The sequence below is a fragment of the Tympanuchus pallidicinctus genome, unplaced genomic scaffold, assembly GCF_026119805.1.
Source record: "Tympanuchus pallidicinctus isolate F22 unplaced genomic scaffold, pur_lepc_1.0 scaffold23, whole genome shotgun sequence".
Taxonomy (NCBI): Eukaryota; Metazoa; Chordata; class Aves; order Galliformes; family Phasianidae; genus Tympanuchus; species Tympanuchus pallidicinctus.
Genome location: NW_026294740.1, coordinates 6,746,988 through 6,765,320, shown reverse-complemented (window position 1 = coordinate 6,765,320; position 18,333 = coordinate 6,746,988). Strand labels below are relative to the sequence as shown.

The following is an 18,333-nucleotide window of genomic DNA, read 5'->3' as shown; positions in this document are numbered from 1 at the left end:
AAAAAAAAGCATGGTACATTGTTTGACTTGGTCCTTAACTAATACTTACCTTTGATTTGGAGAAAGGCTGGACAGCTGGAATCAACACTTTTGTTTGGTTTTTTGTTTGTGACATTTCCTAATTAGTGTGAATGGGATTCATTTATTTACCTGTTCTAAATTTTTTTCCTTCTCCTCACCATTTGCTCAGGGCAGTAACATGAAATCATCACTATTTGACCATATTTTAGGTTCAAAATGCTAAAGGCTTTTGTGATTTCATTGGCATTTGAGATATTTTGTTAAGTGCAGTGAGATGGCTTCTGAGAATTAGAAGGGAATTCATGCTGAAGACAGCAGCTCAAGGTTGGTTTGAGTAGAAACCTGCAGGTGCTCCCCTTTGCACCTGATAGCCATTATGAGTCAACAACTGGTGTCAAGCTCTCTTCAGGAACTTTTTACCAGGGTTGAACAAACTTTAACAGAAAATCTTTGATCCTCATGCTTCCCACTCAGGTCTTATTTCCCTCTTGAACACAGTTCACACACCACGTTGACTTGGGCTTCTCTTTTATTCTATTCTAATCCATATACAAAATGCAGTAGTAAGGCATCTAATCCAAGCTCAACTGACACCAACACAAGCCTCTGCATTGTCAAAACTGATGCCTTTTGAATTGGCAGGATTAAAATTTGCACAAACCATATAAAGAGTCCTCTGATCTTCAAATAAGCCTTTGGCTAAAGACATACAACCTTTTCTTCTCTCAGTTGTTTTTGACATGTGTACAGAGAGCTGGGAACACTGGAATACATGGGATCTAACTGCACCTGGTGTCTACTCTCCTTTCTTATTCTAGAGACATATTTGAATAAAGAGTGCAACAGGAAAGATAGTGACTGTGTTCGTATGTCCCCTTCCCTGGATATTTGATTTACAGCATACTCCAGAAAATAGCAGAAAAGGATTATGCTTTCTGTTTCAAGGAGCAGTAAAGAAAACAGCCCCTGCAAGTGGAAGAAACCCTGTAGAATACTGTCTCTTTTCTGCCCCCATACTCATACCTTATTAATAACCCCCTGTGTTTAGAGAAGAGGTACAGCAACACTGAACTGTAGCAAACAACAGAGCTGAGGGTGTTGGTCCTGTTAACCAAAAGTGGCGGGCATGATCTGATCTCATTCTGTCATTGTTCATGCCCTGCCACTTACCTATTGTTGAATACGTTATTACATCATGTCTATTAAGAGCTGCAACAAACTGTTCTATTATTCCCTGCCAGCAAGATACAGTGGAAAAGTTCCTCGAAGATTTTTTTCTGTGCTCGTGTAGGCTGAATAGAACTCACAAAGCTCAATGTGTGGAGAATATTGCCAAGCTATTGAAATCAGTGTGCGCTGATTTTGACATGAGTGTGTCAGGAAGAAGGAAACTGTAATTAGTCCTAATACTTATATTCAATTGCCTCACAGCTAACTTAGATTAAAATTAAAGCCCAGGGGGCTGTGCCTGCTGAAGTTACTGAGAGGTTGGCTGCTGAATTGCGCTGGAGGAAAACTGGACATAAAATGAATATTTTCAGTTCCATATCTGCATAGCTGTTACATGCATCAGCTTTACCACTTTCTAGAACTGAGGCTGCAGGAACCCCACCAGAGATTGAAGCTCTGATCCTATCAGCTCAGCCCTGAAATGCACAGGGTTCATACCTCATGGGCTAAGAACCAGAAGGAGGGCTTTTCAGGCAGCAGGAAATGATGATACGATGATTCCTGGACTCTGCTGCTCCTCTGCAGGGGGGTGGGCAGCACTGGTCACACAGCAGGGTCACCTTTAAGGGTTGGCCTCCTGTTTGCTGTGCTCCTTGCTTGGGGATGTAGCATATGAAGGCAGTCCCAGCACTGATGCAGGGAGGTGGCTGCTCCCTGGCTGAACTCTGCCTGTGCACTGCATGTCACATGTGTTTCTACCACCTACAGCTGCACCAGGAGATGCTGGCATGGATCTGGAGCTGTTAAAAGCATGCTGTGCCCAGCTGTCCTGGTATAGGAGTGTCTGGGAGCTCAGGGCTGAAAAGGGGAAGAGAGTCCTGAGTTGTGAGCAGTTTCAGGTTTCACCCCTGCCAAACTGTCTGAGACAAAGAATGGCAGTGAGGCCTGAAATAAAGAGTTTCAAGTTGCCAGCACTTTCCATTTCTCTTGGTATTTCAGTGTTTCCACTGCTTGCTCTTGGCTACGACCAAGCAGTGCATATGGTGTGAATAGATTAAAATAGACATTTTCAGCTTTCTACAGATTCTGGGAGTCTCTCTGAGTTGTAATCAGGGGCCTTGCTCATTATAAACCTGTCCCAAGGCTCTGGTATCCACTCTTCATCAAGAAGTAACCATCAGAGCCTGTCATCTCAAACTAAAGGGGCAAATTTCTTTCTTTCTTTTTTTTTTCTTTAGTTTTAAGGAGATCTGGTTTCACTTAGATGAATTAAATGCCAATATATCTCCTACTGGGAATTGTTTCAGTGTCGATTGCAGCACAGTTGCAATACTTTAAAATGCGTGCAAATGTCTGCTGCTTTGTGCTATTTGTATCTATCTCAGAAAATGTTTAATAAACACTTATACACTGATATTCCAGGTCTTCTTCCTGCACTGAGGTTTTGAATTGGAAGTCCAAGAATTATCCTTTTCTCCGAGCTTAGCATATTTCAAGTGTGCTTTTAGTTCTGTATTTGGAATCTTTGCAGTTGAAAGACCTATATTCACAAAATGATGGAGAGGAATGGTGTTCCTTGTAAGACAATGCTCTCACAACTGTGTATTTCAGTCACACTGCTGGTTGAACTGCAGCCCAGCCAACCTCTGCTGCATTCAGTCATCTAATCTGAAGTGATCAGTACAAGGAAACTTTAATTTTAGGGAAATTTGAGCTGTTTTAAAGCTTTGCTCCAATGGCTGCGTATAAATCATTGTGAATTTAAGAGTTTTGCAATCAAAGCTCATGGTTTGGGTGTGCTCCTCTCATTGAAGTCAACACAAGAGCATGTATGATCTGACAGTGCTCTGGTTTGTATTCGGGGATGGAGACCCCTCTCCTTCAGCTCTGATCCCCAGGGCTCTGGCTCTGGGAATATGTCAGGCTCAGTTTAGGGGAGTTTGCTTTTTCCCTCTCCTTGCAGAGATACCCTTCAGTAATCTGTGGGAATCTAAGATGAGATGGAGATAAATACAAAAGAATATAAATATTCTTACTCTCCGTGTTACAGAACAAGAATATGACTTTTCTGATTCAAGTATTAGGGGTAGTTGGTTCCCTTTCTAAAAATGAAGGGAGGGAGGCAGGAAGGCAGGCAGGAAGGCAGGCAGGAAGGAAGGAAGGCAGGAAGGAAGGAAGGAAGGAAGGAAGGAAGGAAGGAAGGAAGGAAGGAAGGAAGGAAGGAAGGAAGGAAGGAAGGAAAAGAAGAGTCTCAACTGTTCTACAATAGATTTATTTAGTTTCTGTGATGTTTTTTTGTTGGTGTTGGTTGGATTTTTTTTTTAGGAAACAAGTATTTGAGTCAGTTCCAAGGCAGCTCAAAAGGCTTCTACTTGTCACATTTCTGGTCTATGAGCTCAAAGACTTCCAGGGTTACACAACAATGACTAAAACTGAAAACCTTTCAGACCTTTTCCAAAATGAAGTGGGAAACTGAGGTGATTGCTAAGCCAATGCCAGAGAGGGATCCACTTCCACGTGCGTGGAATTGAGCAGAGAGGACCCAGCTTCATTTGGAAGCTTCGAATTGTCTTATTTTTGATTTAATCTCATGTTCAGAACATAATTATTCTGGAACCAAGATCTTCACATTGTTTTGCTTAATGCTTTACAAACAGACTGTTGACTGAAGTTGTCACTGAACAAAAATTTGCTTCTACATGTTTACATAATGGGAAAACACAGTCATAAAATGGGTGTAACAACAACTCGTTAGGTATTAGGTTAAGGTGCAGTACAGGAATTATCCCCATAAAACGCTAAACCCTAAACTCAAAATATCACAACGAAGTTGCAGGTTACACTTACTGAAAGCCTTTAAAAGTCTTTAAGCTTTAACATGATGCTTAAAGCTTCTGAGAGAGCTGATGACAATCAAGAGTGCTTCTTGTACAACTGCTCTATTCAAGAGGAACCAGATTAAGATGATAAATATAATACAAAGGCTTGATTCTAGTAGTGTTTGCTTTGTTGTAACTCTTAAATGGATGTAATTGGGTGCTGAGTTTGTTCCTAGTTCTGCCACTGCACTACCTTATGGCCTTTTAAACCAGTGTATGTACTTACCTTTATCTAATCAGGGTGGGAATTTCAGAGATACCAGTTTGGGGGTCCATGTGCTGACCCTACGAACACAGCTCTCTGCAGCAGCAATGCTGCAGTACATAACACAGCAAGATCCTAGCCTTGGCTCAGATAATTTGCTCAGAGTATTTGCTTATTTTCTGAACTCTGAGACTGATTCATAAAGAAGACCTTCTGAACTCTCTCTGGCATTTACCCTAATGAAATCTTTGAGATTTCTTAATTACTCTCTTCCTTCTATCTTGCCTAAGTTTGCTGCTCAATTTTTATCTCTAATAAGCCAGTGTGTAGGGGTTAAATATGCCTATATGTATGGTTACTAAAAATACTGTAAATTTCCATGCACTTTTTGCTCTGAAAGACAGGATAGTATGCAAGAGGAGGCTTATAATGTGTACAAACATGCCCAGAAGCAAAGGGGGGAAAATAAAACACATACAGAAAGTAAAAGCAAGACAAAAAAGGGTGAGGGATTGTGATTGTTAGAGGAAGGTGAATACACTTCCTGGCAACATCTGAGAATCATTTACAGCAACTGATCCATGAGCCTTAGTGAGTAGGGAATGTTTTTAAATCCTCCCCCATCCTCTTTGTTAATCTTTACCAGGTAGTAGGGTCTTTAATGCAGTTCCTACGGGCATCTCGGGATGTGTAAAATATTTTGTCCGTTTTGAAAAATAATATATTTGACATGGCTCCAAGATTGAGATGCAGAAGTCTGGTTATAAGTCTGTGGTCTTCTCCTCTTTAAACTTAGGTAGTAATAATAGCCTTCAGACTGCTCTGCAAAAGGCAGAATGTCTCCGTAGAGCAAGCGATGAACATCTGGCCTCAGTGCCTCTTGGTTGAAATAGGAAAATCACTTTCAAAAGTGTCCCCATGAATGAAGTGCAGATCGTAATACAAGCTTATATAATTCAGGAACATTGAAGGATGTTTTTTTTTTTAAACTTAAAACGTTCTGAGCAACATCAGACAATATAAAAGAGTTATTAATTATGATGCATGATTATTATTGCACTCAGGAGACTTGAAGAGGTAGCCTGGAAAAGTTCAGATTTGGCTCACCTTTAAGCACACCCAAAATACTGGGCAACATTTGTAGATGTTTTTGAGTGACTGAGGAGGCTATTTCCTAAGACTTTCAAGCACATTTGGGATTTTAGGTCATTTGGGGCACGTCTCCACTGCGCAATGCCAAATGGCTCTGAGCAAGCCAATTTTCAACACGATGGAGAAAGATTAACTGAGAGCAATATATGTGTTACTTTTCCTCTGCACTGATTCTATTCTAATCCACCTAGCTCCAGGGGTAGATTATTTGGTTCTGGTTGAAAAGGCTCTGCATCATGTTTCTTCTTCTTATAGATCTACTCTCTCTATATCATATATTATATATTACATATTATATGTTAAATGCTATATATGTTGCATGTTTTATATATATATGTTATATGTTATATATTATTTTGTATATTATGTTATATATTTATTATATATTATAGGCATACTCATACAATTGTTTTGCAAAATCCAGTCCAGCATCTGAATGCATGGCTTCATTTACACCAGTCAGAACCCCACCTGAGGCACTCACAGGAATATATATATAACCACCACCTGTGCTTAAGAGGGACCCTAAGTAGGGTGGGATCTTAATGCACGAGGAATCACAAAGTTCTCTCCAGTGCATCATGGACTACTGTACAATTTGGGTGGACTTTCCCACTTAGTTGCATGTCTGACAGTCTATCGCTGTTGCCAACACCATCAGTACTTAAAGATGGTACCAGCAAAACAGCATTTCTGAAATAAGATTATTTGCTGAAGGCAACAGCAGCAAGTGGAATCAACTCAGTAGTCTTTTTTTCATGATCTGGGAGCTCTGTTTAGAGCAGCAAGATGTTTGTGAGTAATTTAAAGGCACGCTCGTCCGAAGCAGTCAATAAGAATAACAGCATAAAACCTTGGTATGTGTTGTGTATAATGACATATTGACTCCTGCTTACAATGTGCTTCATTTTCACACCTCACATCATGAGCTTCTTCAAACAATTGCACAACAGTTTCTAGCTTTTGTTTGTTGTTAATTATGACTTATAAGATGTTAGGTCAGTAGTCGTCAATGGACTAAGCTAAAGTGTTTGTTTAAAGCAATGAGTAAAGCAAGTCATATGAATGTTTCCAAAGACTGTATTCCAAGAAGTATTTTTGGAAACATTAATGTTGTGTTTTTTAATGCAGGCCACATTCTGAGGCTACGACACCATATGTCACATTCATTTCTGTACTGAAAAGAAAAAAATAAAAAGAAAAGAAAAAAGAAATGGAAACTATGTTTGGCTTTTAAGTGTTTTTGGAATAGTGTCTATGCATGCTTGTCATTGTTACTTGGATGGGAGAAGCTTTCTCAGTCTGTTAATCTAGTCCATCCAATGTATATTACACTCTATGGGCCTGACTCTCTTCTGCCTTAAACTGTGTGCAGTCATTTATACGTTTGCAAAGTGAATGAAGAGCTGAGAAAAAAAGGCTACGGCTGGGAATCATTTTTGTAAATTCATTTTCCATGAATACTCTGGCTTCATTGTATGCCTACATCTGAACTCTTCTCACATGAAACCAGCTTAAAAACGGGAATAGCCTTTGCCATTTTTCCACTGAAAGCTTACAATTTTGGAAAATGAGAGTTTTTCCTCAAAAAGTGGTACATGCTTCGGATTTTTCAGCATTATATGTGTTAGGGGTTGGGATATAGTAGAATGAGTTGGAGAGCTGTAGGAAAAGGCATCTGCTTTTTTCAGTGCTGTATCCTACAAGTAATTCATAAGCATCCTGTATCACTTCAGCTAAGTCCTTGCTTTTTAATGGATTTCAACTGACGAGGTCTCAGTTTCTAACACAAACTCTTGTTATTAGTCAATGAATGCGCAGCCTGGCACTTCATACTGCTGAAATTCATACGGTTACAATCTGCCAAGACATCAATTTTTTCTCTGATCTGACAGAGGAATCTCCTAATTCACATCACTTTCTAAAGCTGTGTCATCCACACATTTTGTTAGCGCAGTTCGTTCCAAATTCGTTAATAAAAATCTAAACACTTCTTGGCAACTGGATTTTTGTTGTTATTGTTTTAAGGAATTATTTGTGAGGGTTTGCAGGACCTCAGAGAGATTTCTTTTTCCCGTGGGCTGCAAATGTATTTCTTTAGCTCTAGATCAGTAAAAAGAAATCGCTTGACCCATCTTTTTTTCTGTGCCATACTGAAATTCAATAATGACAAATGTGTGGTTGAAACATTTTCTGGTTAAAGCTGAACTTGTCGGTCCATGACACTGTATTCTATGGCTGAATGAGAACGTTTACCTAGGCATTTCTTCTAGAGTGGGAAAACAAACACAGAACAAAAAGGAACAACTGACTAAATGCCTAAACTGACTAAAGGAACAAGCCTAAATGCTTGGCTACCTTTCAGAGAGCTCATGCCATCCCTGTGAGTGTTCATGAAAGCCCATCCTGATTTGATTGCTACTTCACCAGAACTTTGGAAGAGACACAGTGGGGTCACCACAAAAGTTTTGGATTCTGCTTACATCTAAATAACAGATTTTAAGATTGATGTGGGCATTTCTAGCTGGTTGATTTTCTAGCTGAATTTCTGAGTTTTTGAGCTATATGGCGTAATCAGTGTCAGTGTTTGTACTCTTCAGAAAATTGCTCATGATGGCCAGAGAGTGTATTTAGTTTTAGTTTTACAGAGTTTGGCATACGAAATTAAAAACAAAAATGAACTTTTTCTTTTATTTCATAGATTTCCAATGAACAAAGGAAACAAATAGCCCCTGGGACCACAAGTGTGTCTTGTAAACTGATGCCACGAGGCAGATATGAGAAAGATGACTGAACAGAGTGGTTGCTATAGGCCTGTAAACATACAGGGAAATAAGATCAGTTACAAAGGCTCTTGCAAAAAAAGCCCAGAAAGGGGGATGAAAAGACAGCAGAAGCGGTTTCTCCACAAGGATGGCAGCTGCAATGTGTACTTCAAACACATCTTTGGGGAATGGGAGAGCTACGTGGTGGACATATTTACCACCCTGGTGGACATCAAGTGGCGTCACATGTTTGTCATCTTCTCCCTGTCCTACGTTCTGTCATGGCTGTTCTTTGGACTGGTCTTCTGGCTGATAGCAATGCAACACGGAGATTTATTGAATGATGAAGAAACAACCCCCTGTGTTGCAAATGTCCATAGCTTCACGGGGGCATTCCTGTTCTCCCTCGAAACCCAGACGACCATTGGTTATGGTTACCGCTGCGTTACAGAGGAGTGCTCTGTGGCAATCCTGATGGTTATCCTGCAGTCAGTACTAAGCTGCATTATAGACACTTTCATCATCGGAGCAGCCTTGGCTAAAATGGCCACGGCTCGAAAAAGAGCCCAAACCATTCGTTTCAGCTACTATGCTGTGGTAGGCCTGAGGGATGATAAATTTTGCCTGATGTGGCGCATCGGCGATTTCCGACCAAACCACATGGTGGAGGGCTCTGTACGAGCTCAGCTCCTGCGCTACAAGGAAGACAAGGAAGGAAGGATGACAATGGAATACAAAGACTTGAAGCTGCTGAATGACCAGATCATACTTGTTACACCAGTGACAGTAGTGCATGAAATTAATAGTGAGAGTCCTTTGTATGGTCTGGACCGGAAAGCTTTGGCCAAGGACAACTTTGAGATCTTGGTCACATTTGTCTACACAGGGGATTCAACAGGGACTTCACATCAGTCAAGAAGCTCGTACGTGCCTAGAGAGATTCTTTGGGGCTATAGGTTTAATGATGTCTTACATGTAAAGAAGAAATACTATAAAGTGGATTGCTTGCAGTTTGAGGAAACTACAGAGGTTTATGCTCCTCACTGCAGTGCCATGCAGCTGGACAGGAAGGAGCAAGAATGGAATCGAACAGAGAAGATGGTGGAAAAAGAAGCAGAGACATCAGTGACAGAAATCAAATCATTAAGTGAAAACCAGAAATCATTTAGTGCAGTTGCCCTCATCACTAGTTGTGAAGATCCAGAAGACTCAGTGGCAACTGTCAGTCAGCCTTCTGGAAAAGCATCTTATCAGAAAGCAGCTGTGACCTTAAGCAGGCTATCGCTGGAGTCACAAATCTAGCTTTTCACTGCAATTAAAATCAGTTCCAACAATTTCTCCTAGCATAGCTTTTAGAGTATAAACAGTGAACTCATGTGCACAAGCATTTACATTATAAGCCTCACGCTGTCAGCATGCCTACATTAAAATACTGCTAAAAGGAGCTTCATAATGGTTAGTGTGGGTATCAGTAACAGATTAGTGCTGGCACAAGAAAACAGCTTATATTTGGGTTGACTAGATAGCTACTGTGCTTGAGCAAACTTATTCTAAACTTTATTACCCTGGAGGGACTAATGTTGAAGACACCCAGAGAGAGATAATGATCTATGCAGAGAACTAGAACAATGCAGCGTGCCCTCTAGGTCAAACATTTCAAAACTGCCTAACTTACTTGGGAGTTCAGTTCCCTGCCCCTCTGGGAGGCTCTGAAATTCCCCTACTATCACAGAAAGTGATTGCTCTTGTGTGACAGTTGCCCCTCTCTGGTAGCTCAGGTGAAGCCCCTTTCCTGGGGTTGCAATGGGAAACATGCAGGGCTGTTCTATGTAAGAGGGAGCAAACTGGCAGTACTGGAACCCAGTGTTACTGAAGTAGCTTTGAGAACCTGCTTATACCCTCAGTTCTCTGAGATACCCAATGAGATCCTGCAGAGCTTTTCTCATTTCTTTGTCATGAGCTGCTCCCAGTAATGCCACAGCCTCACAATTCAATCTATGTGCCCTGTCAGCTGCATGCTATGGTGCTGCATGCAGGCTTGGCTCTGTCAGCAAGGAAGGCTGGTCAAATGGGCTCCTTTGCACTCTTCAGAAATCAAAATAGCATCTCGAGCCTGAGGTGAAAATCAGCACAATCATGTTAAGCCTCAGGACAGAGCAGCCTGGTTTTAGAGGGAGCTTTGCCATTCTTAACATCAAAATGCCTTTTCATTTCAGAATGCCAGTCTTGCTTTTGCTTTTATTGTGTTACACTGCTTTAGAAAGAAATCGTTAAATCTAGAGACCAAAAGGCATGATTTTGTCAAAATGAAATATGTTTATTCATCTGAAATGACTGTAAAAATGATCCTTTGCAGAGAAATTCAACACACTCAGCTGTCAGCTCCATTTGCAAAAAGAAAAAGAAAGAAAACGTCAGTGTTTCGAAGTTGCCATGACATGGAAGTTCCACGCCCTGCACACCTCTGTTATCCAATATACAATATCTCATCATGCTTTTTTTCCCCCCTGATGACGATCACATCTAATTTACGTTATGTTTCATTATCCTGCTGATGTAAAAGTTACTGACTCTGAATTTATGGTTGCCTAAAATGGAATTTATCTCACTTGACCTCAGCCACCAAGAGGTGAAGTACCACCTACTGGCCAAGGCTCTCTGTAGTTGCTGTAACTTTGCTCTGTCTTCACAGAGGACTCCATTCCATCCCCACTTGAGTGGTTGGGGAGCTGAAGGCAATAGGATGCTATTATCCTGGAAGTGCTCATCCATCCCTGTTTGTTGTTGAAGGAGATGAGATGACTGTTTTGGAAATGCTGGCTAACTCTAAGCAGCTAAAATTAGGTCTGATGAGTCATTCCCATCATGCTGACTAACTCAAAGTTTTTATGAGCTAATCACATTTAATGAAAAGAAAACCAGCAGACTGATTGCTTTTTCCTCTCCTCTCCTCTCCTCTCCTCTCCTTTTCCTCTTCCTCTTCCTCTTCCGGAACTTACTGCATTATTTTAATGTATCTTGCATTTCTTTCTGCTCACATTTGTACAAGTTCTGGATGCTACGTGATCCCTTTTGGGTAAAACCAAGTGTATTAAGAAGCCTGAGTGGAGGTTGTCATTCTTCAGCTCATTAATTGGCCCATTTCATATGCAGAAGCATCACTAGCATCAAAAGAGAGGGATACTCTGTATCTGGTGGACAGGACAGAAAGATTTGGGCTTAAACTGAAGCCAAACAGATGGAAGGTGGAGTTAGGGAGCACTGCTGCAAAGAAGGCAGGACAGGCTGGGGGTGTGTAATCTTGGTGCAGGTGGATATAGGTAACTCTACTTAGAGATTTGAGATACACAACCGGAATTGCCCAGTTATCTTCAAAAGGGACACAGTTCAGGTGCTGTTTGTAAAGGCAGTTTCCCTTACCAACCTGTGAACTGCAGCTTTCCCTCTCCCACCAATGCACTGTGTGAGCCTCTTGCGGTGAAGAAAATTCTTTCCTTGGAATGACTTTCCTGTAAGTGAAAGTACCAGGAGCCTGATTTGGCATTTGGTCACATGCTTCTTGGTATAGATAGACATAAATACGTGAGTGTGTATAGTAATGTATGCTTTGGCATATAAGTCAACCACTAACTGATGAGGGTCAGGAAGAAACTTTTCTCCTGGGCATGTTAATTCGTAACAGGCTACTATACAGTTTCTCCTACTTTTATCTGCAGCATCTGATACCAGCCAGTGCTGGAGACAGGATACTCTTTGAACCACTGCTCTCAACCCGTCTGGCTTTCTCTGGATTTCTCTGTTTGATATTTTAATTTCATTTATCAGAGTATAAAAAAAAGATGTATTATAATGTATATTAAAGCATGTGTTGCATTTTTGTGAATAAAGAAACAGAAATAAAGAACATGCCTCTACCACACACACCTTGTGAGAGCACATGTTACTTTCCTTCCATTCGGTCACTGTTTTAAGCTCCCACAGCTTATACACTCAGAAGTCATAGGAAAGGTTATAAGGTGCAGAGTAGGCTTTTGACTTTAAAAGATGCCAAACCATGAGCAAAACCACAAAGTTATAAACACGTTTTGCTGCAGCTTCTTAACGTGAATTCTGCTTATTTGGTGGAAGGAGCCACACATAAATTCTGAGTTCCATGTGAGTTCCCAAAGCCCACCACACAGACATCCACATGCACACCTGGTGCATAGTATTTGCATCTAGAGCTTGCAAAGCAGTATCCTTACCTGATGAAGGACATCTGAGAGTGCCAGGTGGATAAAATGGGAATGAGATGGAGGAGCACTAAGAGAATCCTTTAAGTATGTTTAGATAGGGCCAGTCCTCTTTGTCTAGGGGAGGATCTAGGAAAGACACTTGCAGTATGCTATTGTACTGTGATTTTGGGTGAGTAGAAGGGAGAATTTTCCACATTCATCTGCTTGCTCTGGATGAGGATATTCTCCAAGGTTTCTCCGTCTTTCTTTCATTCATCCCCCTTGCAGAGCAAGCAAGCTTCTCAGAAACCCAGCAAAAGCAATACATGCATTGTCATGGCAGAAAAACAGCCCTAATCCTCAACTCATTCCCACTGAAATGGACAAAACAACCCAGCATAGTCCTAGAGAAAGTGCCTGGCTGCATTACAGGTCGGGAGCTGAAGTGAAGCACGAGCAACCTCCTGCTCTCCCTTCAAGAGAAAGCCAAAGCATTGGGTTGAAGCTCTGCTTCTTCTTCCCAGCCGCCCAGAGGCAGCGGTTGGCTGTTCCTCCTGCCTTAGCTGGAAGCAGTTCACTCTGTTCTTGCCTTGTCCACAGCATTTACCAGATGAAGCAAAATGTGAGCAACAAAGAGAAAATACAAACCAGCGAGTGCTGGACTCCTGTATCATGATTATAGCTGTGTCTCAGTTATTTTCTATTGGAGAGCACCAGTATTGTTCTGGGTCAGAATAAGTTTATGACAAAGGGAATATAATACAAGATCATTCTATAATTTATTTTTCCAGATTTGCCTACCACCATTCATTAAGGCAGCTGGCATTTCCTTCCCCGTTATCATGTATCATTATGCATCATTTAGTGCATATTTCATGTGAAGCTGATTTTCAGATGTGGGACATAATACACATCCCTTCATTTATTCCTTGTTTCTAAAACACTGCACGGGAGGTCTGACTTGAGCTGCCTGTCTAGCAAAAGCATTACATTGGTACGGTTACACTCGGTTCAGGAGATAAGAGGCACAACTCAGCGTATCAGAAGCGCTTGTGTGGGATGCAACATTTGGTTGTAAGCCCTTTTTAGCTCTTAAATCTTCACTGGTTTCCAGCTGGGAACCTGCAAGCAGGGAATTGGTGTCTCTGTGGTGGGCCCAGGGGGCAGCTGGCAGTAAATTCACTTCCACTCAGACAGCAGGAAGCAGGACAGAAATGAAACACGAATGAAACAATGAGCATTTATAGCTTCAGTCTGGGCTGCAAAGCGTGGATCAATGCTTTCACGGGCCCTAAAGTCACAGCACTTCTGGAATTTAAATCTTTCCAGTCTGAATGGTTGAGAGGGAATCAAACAAACATCGGGAAAAATCTGCAGCGGGTCCAGTCATTCCAAGCTCCCTAGAAAGCCAGGAGATTTGGGAAGCTGTGACACTGCCTGCCGTCAGTCAGCCTTTCACGCTCCTCAATCCGCAGTTACCCGGCACTATCGGAAGCCCCCGCGCCCCGACCCCCCGCGGCAGCGCCCACCCCGTTCCGCCGCTGCTGCCTCATAGCGCGGCCGCGCCGGGGCACTTGAGCGCCACCTGGTGGCCGCCAGTGGAACTGCCGCATCGCCCCCCCCGCGCAGGGCCCTGTCCCGCTGTTGCGGTGCGTGGCTTGGGGTGGATGGAGGGGGACGAAAGGACGGCCCTGCGCTCACCGACGGGGCTTCCCACTGGGTTCTGCTACGAGCAGAGGGCCATAAGTTCGACTGAAGCCTACATATCTCTCTGTATCCTTTTCCAGCACTTGTTCAGGGGTCAGCTTTACGGTGCTACCTGAGACTTAAAATAATTCAGGAGGCACAGCTGCTGTCCACGGAAATTGATTCCTCAGCCATCCCTAAATGGCACGTGGAAACCTGTTGGCAACTTAATGTTCCTAGTACTGCCGGACCATCCCATCCAAACCTGAGTTTAGGGCTTCCTATAGTTGCCCATTCAGGCTCTAAAGCTGACTCAGAAAGCAAAGAATTTTGGTATAAAAATTGATATGACATATGCTCCGTCCAGCTGATTTATTCTATATCATTCCTCTTTATATATAGAAGCAAAAGCTGAGAGGTTGCTCGATTTGCCAGCTTAGGTATATATAGCCAGTCAAAACTGGCTACACTCCACTAGGAACTTTTCAAATAGGGCAATGATCTATTTGTGGCCAATGATACTTAACTTCGAGAGGTATCAGTGACAAGAAGCAAAAAAGCTGTTGTTTGTTTGGGCCGGGGATCGTGTGTGCGTGTAGAAAGGCAACGCTAACATTTATTATGTAAAACTACACACAGAAGAGCTCCAAAATAGAAATGCCTTAATAATTATCTCATATTCAGTGCCATGTCCACTTCTGAACGCACATTTTCCATTGAACAGCTTCGTGCGTTCTCTCACGCATGGGAGTAGCTCCAATGAAACATCTGCTGAGCCATCTATATCATCATCCTCCTTCACATCCTTTCTTCAGGCTCTCCTTCGCAGCAGTGCGTGGAAGAAGCTCCACAAGTGTCAGGCAGCTGCTCTGCTGCGACTACTGGGCATTGTGTCTGCTTCCCCATCTTTGATCGCAGGGTGTCTCTCAGACTTGCCTGACAGGGCAGGAACTATTTTTGGTCCGATGTTCATTCGGTATGATTCGTGCTCAGCCCAGGTGCCAAAATGAGCTGGCAGCCTCTATGTGACCATTGTGCAAAGCAGCATAGAGAGGAGACGGTCCCAGAGCTTCCCCAGTGTCACTGCTGCTTGCTGTGGCTTGAAATGTGTCTCCTGGGTGGGGTTGCCTTTTGGGTGTGTTGTAAGTTTTCAAAACCTCGACTGATAAATGTTTCATTGAGATAAGCGTGCCCTGAGAAGGGTGTGAAAAATAACTTGAGTATAAGCGGGCAGGTCTCATTTCAGGTCTTCAAGTGGAAATCAGAACAGCCCCTGGTGAGTGTACTACAGGGGAGACTTCCTTGCACACCCGGGTGAAGGGCCTTACTCATGTTGAGTAAAGGTGACCCCACCAAATTCAATAGGACAGCTTCCAGAGTGACCTGTGGTGGGATATGAGCCTGGCAGGAGTCCTCTGGTAAGTACTTCACTGCAGATGTTTCATTACTTGCTGTGCGTATTGCTGAAAACTTTTTCTCCTCAGTGATCTCATTTTTCCATAGGCAAAAAGTCCACCTTTCCCTTGCCATTGGTGTCATGTAAAAGGGCAGAGCATGGTGTCACTCCTCAGCTGGCAGCCACTCTGCTTGGAGGGCACATAACCATAAGCTCACTGGACACTATTCCTCTTTCCTTCCAGTTTATCCATCTTTTTAGAGGAGCACCAGGAGAAATATCAAATGTAGTCCTTCTGAATCCTACTTTAGCCCTTCCGAATCCCCCACAGCCACAAGCTGTTTCCCAAAACCCTCCAGCAAACCTCTGGCTGGTAGGACAGAAGACCAAAGATGTGCAGGGATGACTGTGAAAGCCTTACACTGGCATTGGCAACTTGCAGGAAGCTGGGTGCCAAGCTCTAGCAGGGAAAATCCGTCACATACGAGTGCATAGGTCTACACGTGTGGATGTGGGACTGAAATAACTCCCATTACTTTCCTTATATCAGCCTTAATAAGTGGGGCAGTGCCTACCAATTCCATCTCAAGTTTCTTCCCTCTGAAATATGTGCACTTTCACCAGCTGATGTTTGGCACAGGGTAATTACTATAGTGCTAATTTTACCAGAGATGATGAAAACAGCCTAACCATATGAAGGGAGGAGATGCGTATTGCTGATTGCTGAGTCTTCTGGATCCTTTTTGAGCATGGGAAATCATGACTTTGACTTGTAGATTTTCTCCTTGGGGAGGCTTCTTCTTACAGAGCTAGCTGACACACAAGTGGGGTTAGAAAAGAGCAAGGTCAGGGATAGTTGTGTGCTGGAAAATAAAAAGCACTGAGCACTGAAGTGTTGCCTTGTAGTAAATTACCTTACACAGATTAAATTACTCAAACAGATCTGCTTCTTCTCTTTTCTCTCCTGTGAGAGAAGCCACTTCCAAACACCAAAGGCACAAAGATGCTTGAAAGTCTTCTATTTCTCTCTGGTCCTTCCAAAAAGATTCAAAGTCAATTGAAATGTCTAATGAGGATTCAGAGCAGATATTTATTCTATCCAAACCAGTTCAGCTTGAAAAAATTAGAGTGAAGTATGGTTGGAGGAAAAGCAATTTGCCAGAGCCTGAAGAGTGTGAATAATGAAAAGCAAACAGCTCTCTGCAGCACTCACTTTTGCTTTCAAGTCAAAGGGTTTATATTTATTGTGCTCCCACCCTGCCTTTACCTGGTGACCAGAACTGGGAATGGTGATGAAGGAAAGCTGAGCTGGTTGGTGGTTTCCAACTTCTGAAAATGTGCAGGAGAGTTCTTAACAAAGCACCCAGAAATTATGGGCACTGCTGGCACTCCATCCTGGAGTCACCCCATTAGGAAGGGCTGAACAAAACTGGTCCACTGAGCCCTGTTCTATTGCTCTACTGTATGGAGGTTTTTGTGTCACCTTTGCTGTCAGGGAACACAAGCACCTTACAGAAGCACAGCAAGCAACACAGCGAGGCTCTGCTCATTCTCTTCAGCTCTCTCTTGCTGTCTCCCTCACTCTCTGATTGTCACTGTCATTGAACAGCCTGGGTTGAAAAGGACCACAATAATCATCCAGTTCCAGCCCCCTGCTATGTGCAGGGTCACCAACCAGCAGCCCAGGCTGCCCAGAGCCACATCCAGCCTGTCTTTGAATGCCTCCAGGGATGGGGCATCCACAGCCTCCTTGGGCAACCTGTTCCAGTGCATCACCAACCTCTGTGTGAAAAACTTCCTCCTAATATCTAACCTAAACCTCCCCGTCTCAGTTTAAAACCATTCCCTCCTTGTCCTATCACTATCCACCCTCATAAACAGTCATTCTCCCTCCTGTTTATACGCTCCTTTCAAATACTGGAAGGCCACAATGAGGTCAGAACCTGAGTGCTGAACGTCCCTCCTGCCTGAGCCACCACGAGTGTCCTCGGCAGGCATTTGGCTCTGAAGCTGAACTGAGGTTAAAGCAAAACACGGAGATCTATTCACTGCTCTGAGTGAAGGTGGGTTTCTGGTCTCAGGACTCAGCAGTGTGACCTTCCCATGATCAGATCGCCTTCCTCATGAGCCTGACAGCATATTTCTGCAGATCGCTTCACGCCAACAACGAAGTGCAGATGGCTCTGAGCTGCGTCAGCCTGCAGGCAGGGAGGGCCCTGCAAGCAGCCCTGCCCTGCCAGGAACACCACTTTTGCAGCACCCACTGCATGGGCAGAGCGAGCACAGCCCCTGGAAACCACCAGGACCTCAGGACCCGCAGTGCCACCACAGGCCATGATGTAACCGTGGGCTGCAGCAACTCTGACATTTCATGAACTTCCATATTTTTTAATACTTGATGAGAAATGGCACAATCCTTTTGCCTCCAGTCTCTGTCACAAGGTTGCTTAATAGGGTTTGGGCAGTAGCTCAAATAATATTAGAGGATCAAAGCCAACTTTTGAAGTATTAGAGAGATTACAAAGAAATGCATGGCTCATGCCTTCACGGGCACAACATCTACTAGCACCAAACAGGGGAAAGGCTCCTTCTGTGGCCACCCTTTCCTCTATGTGATTTAATCAGGGCCCAAAGGTGCAGGACGTGCAGTTTTAATGAAGGATGCCCGGGGGTGGGTGGGGAATCCTTCTTCCCCTCTGCATCTGCACAGACCAGAGGTAGAAATCAGCCTGGAGGCACAAAATGACATCAGAAAAGCAAATAAGCAGCACAAGATTACGATAGAAAAAGAAAGGAAACTGCGGTATTTTCTTGCTGAAGATTATTTCCTCTCTGACGACAGATT

General features: G+C 43.1%; 1 protein-coding gene across 11 annotated transcripts in view; it reads left to right on the top strand.

Moving 5' to 3' along the window:
* Window positions 1-16,380, top strand: part of KCNJ16 (potassium inwardly rectifying channel subfamily J member 16) — a 36,249-nt gene extending 19,869 nt beyond the window's left edge. For 7 of the 11 annotated variants that reach the window (XM_052687957.1, XM_052687958.1, XM_052687956.1 and 4 more), the window contains one exon: window positions 8,129-12,111. In XM_052687957.1, coding sequence (XP_052543917.1) covers window positions 8,205-9,494 — 1,290 coding nt within the window. In that variant the 5' untranslated portion in view covers window positions 8,129-8,204 and the 3' untranslated portion in view covers window positions 9,495-12,111. The other 4 variants (XR_008207953.1, XR_008207952.1, XR_008207949.1 and 1 more) reach the window with 3 other exon arrangements.
* The last annotated feature ends 1,953 nt before the right edge of the window (window positions 16,381-18,333 follow it).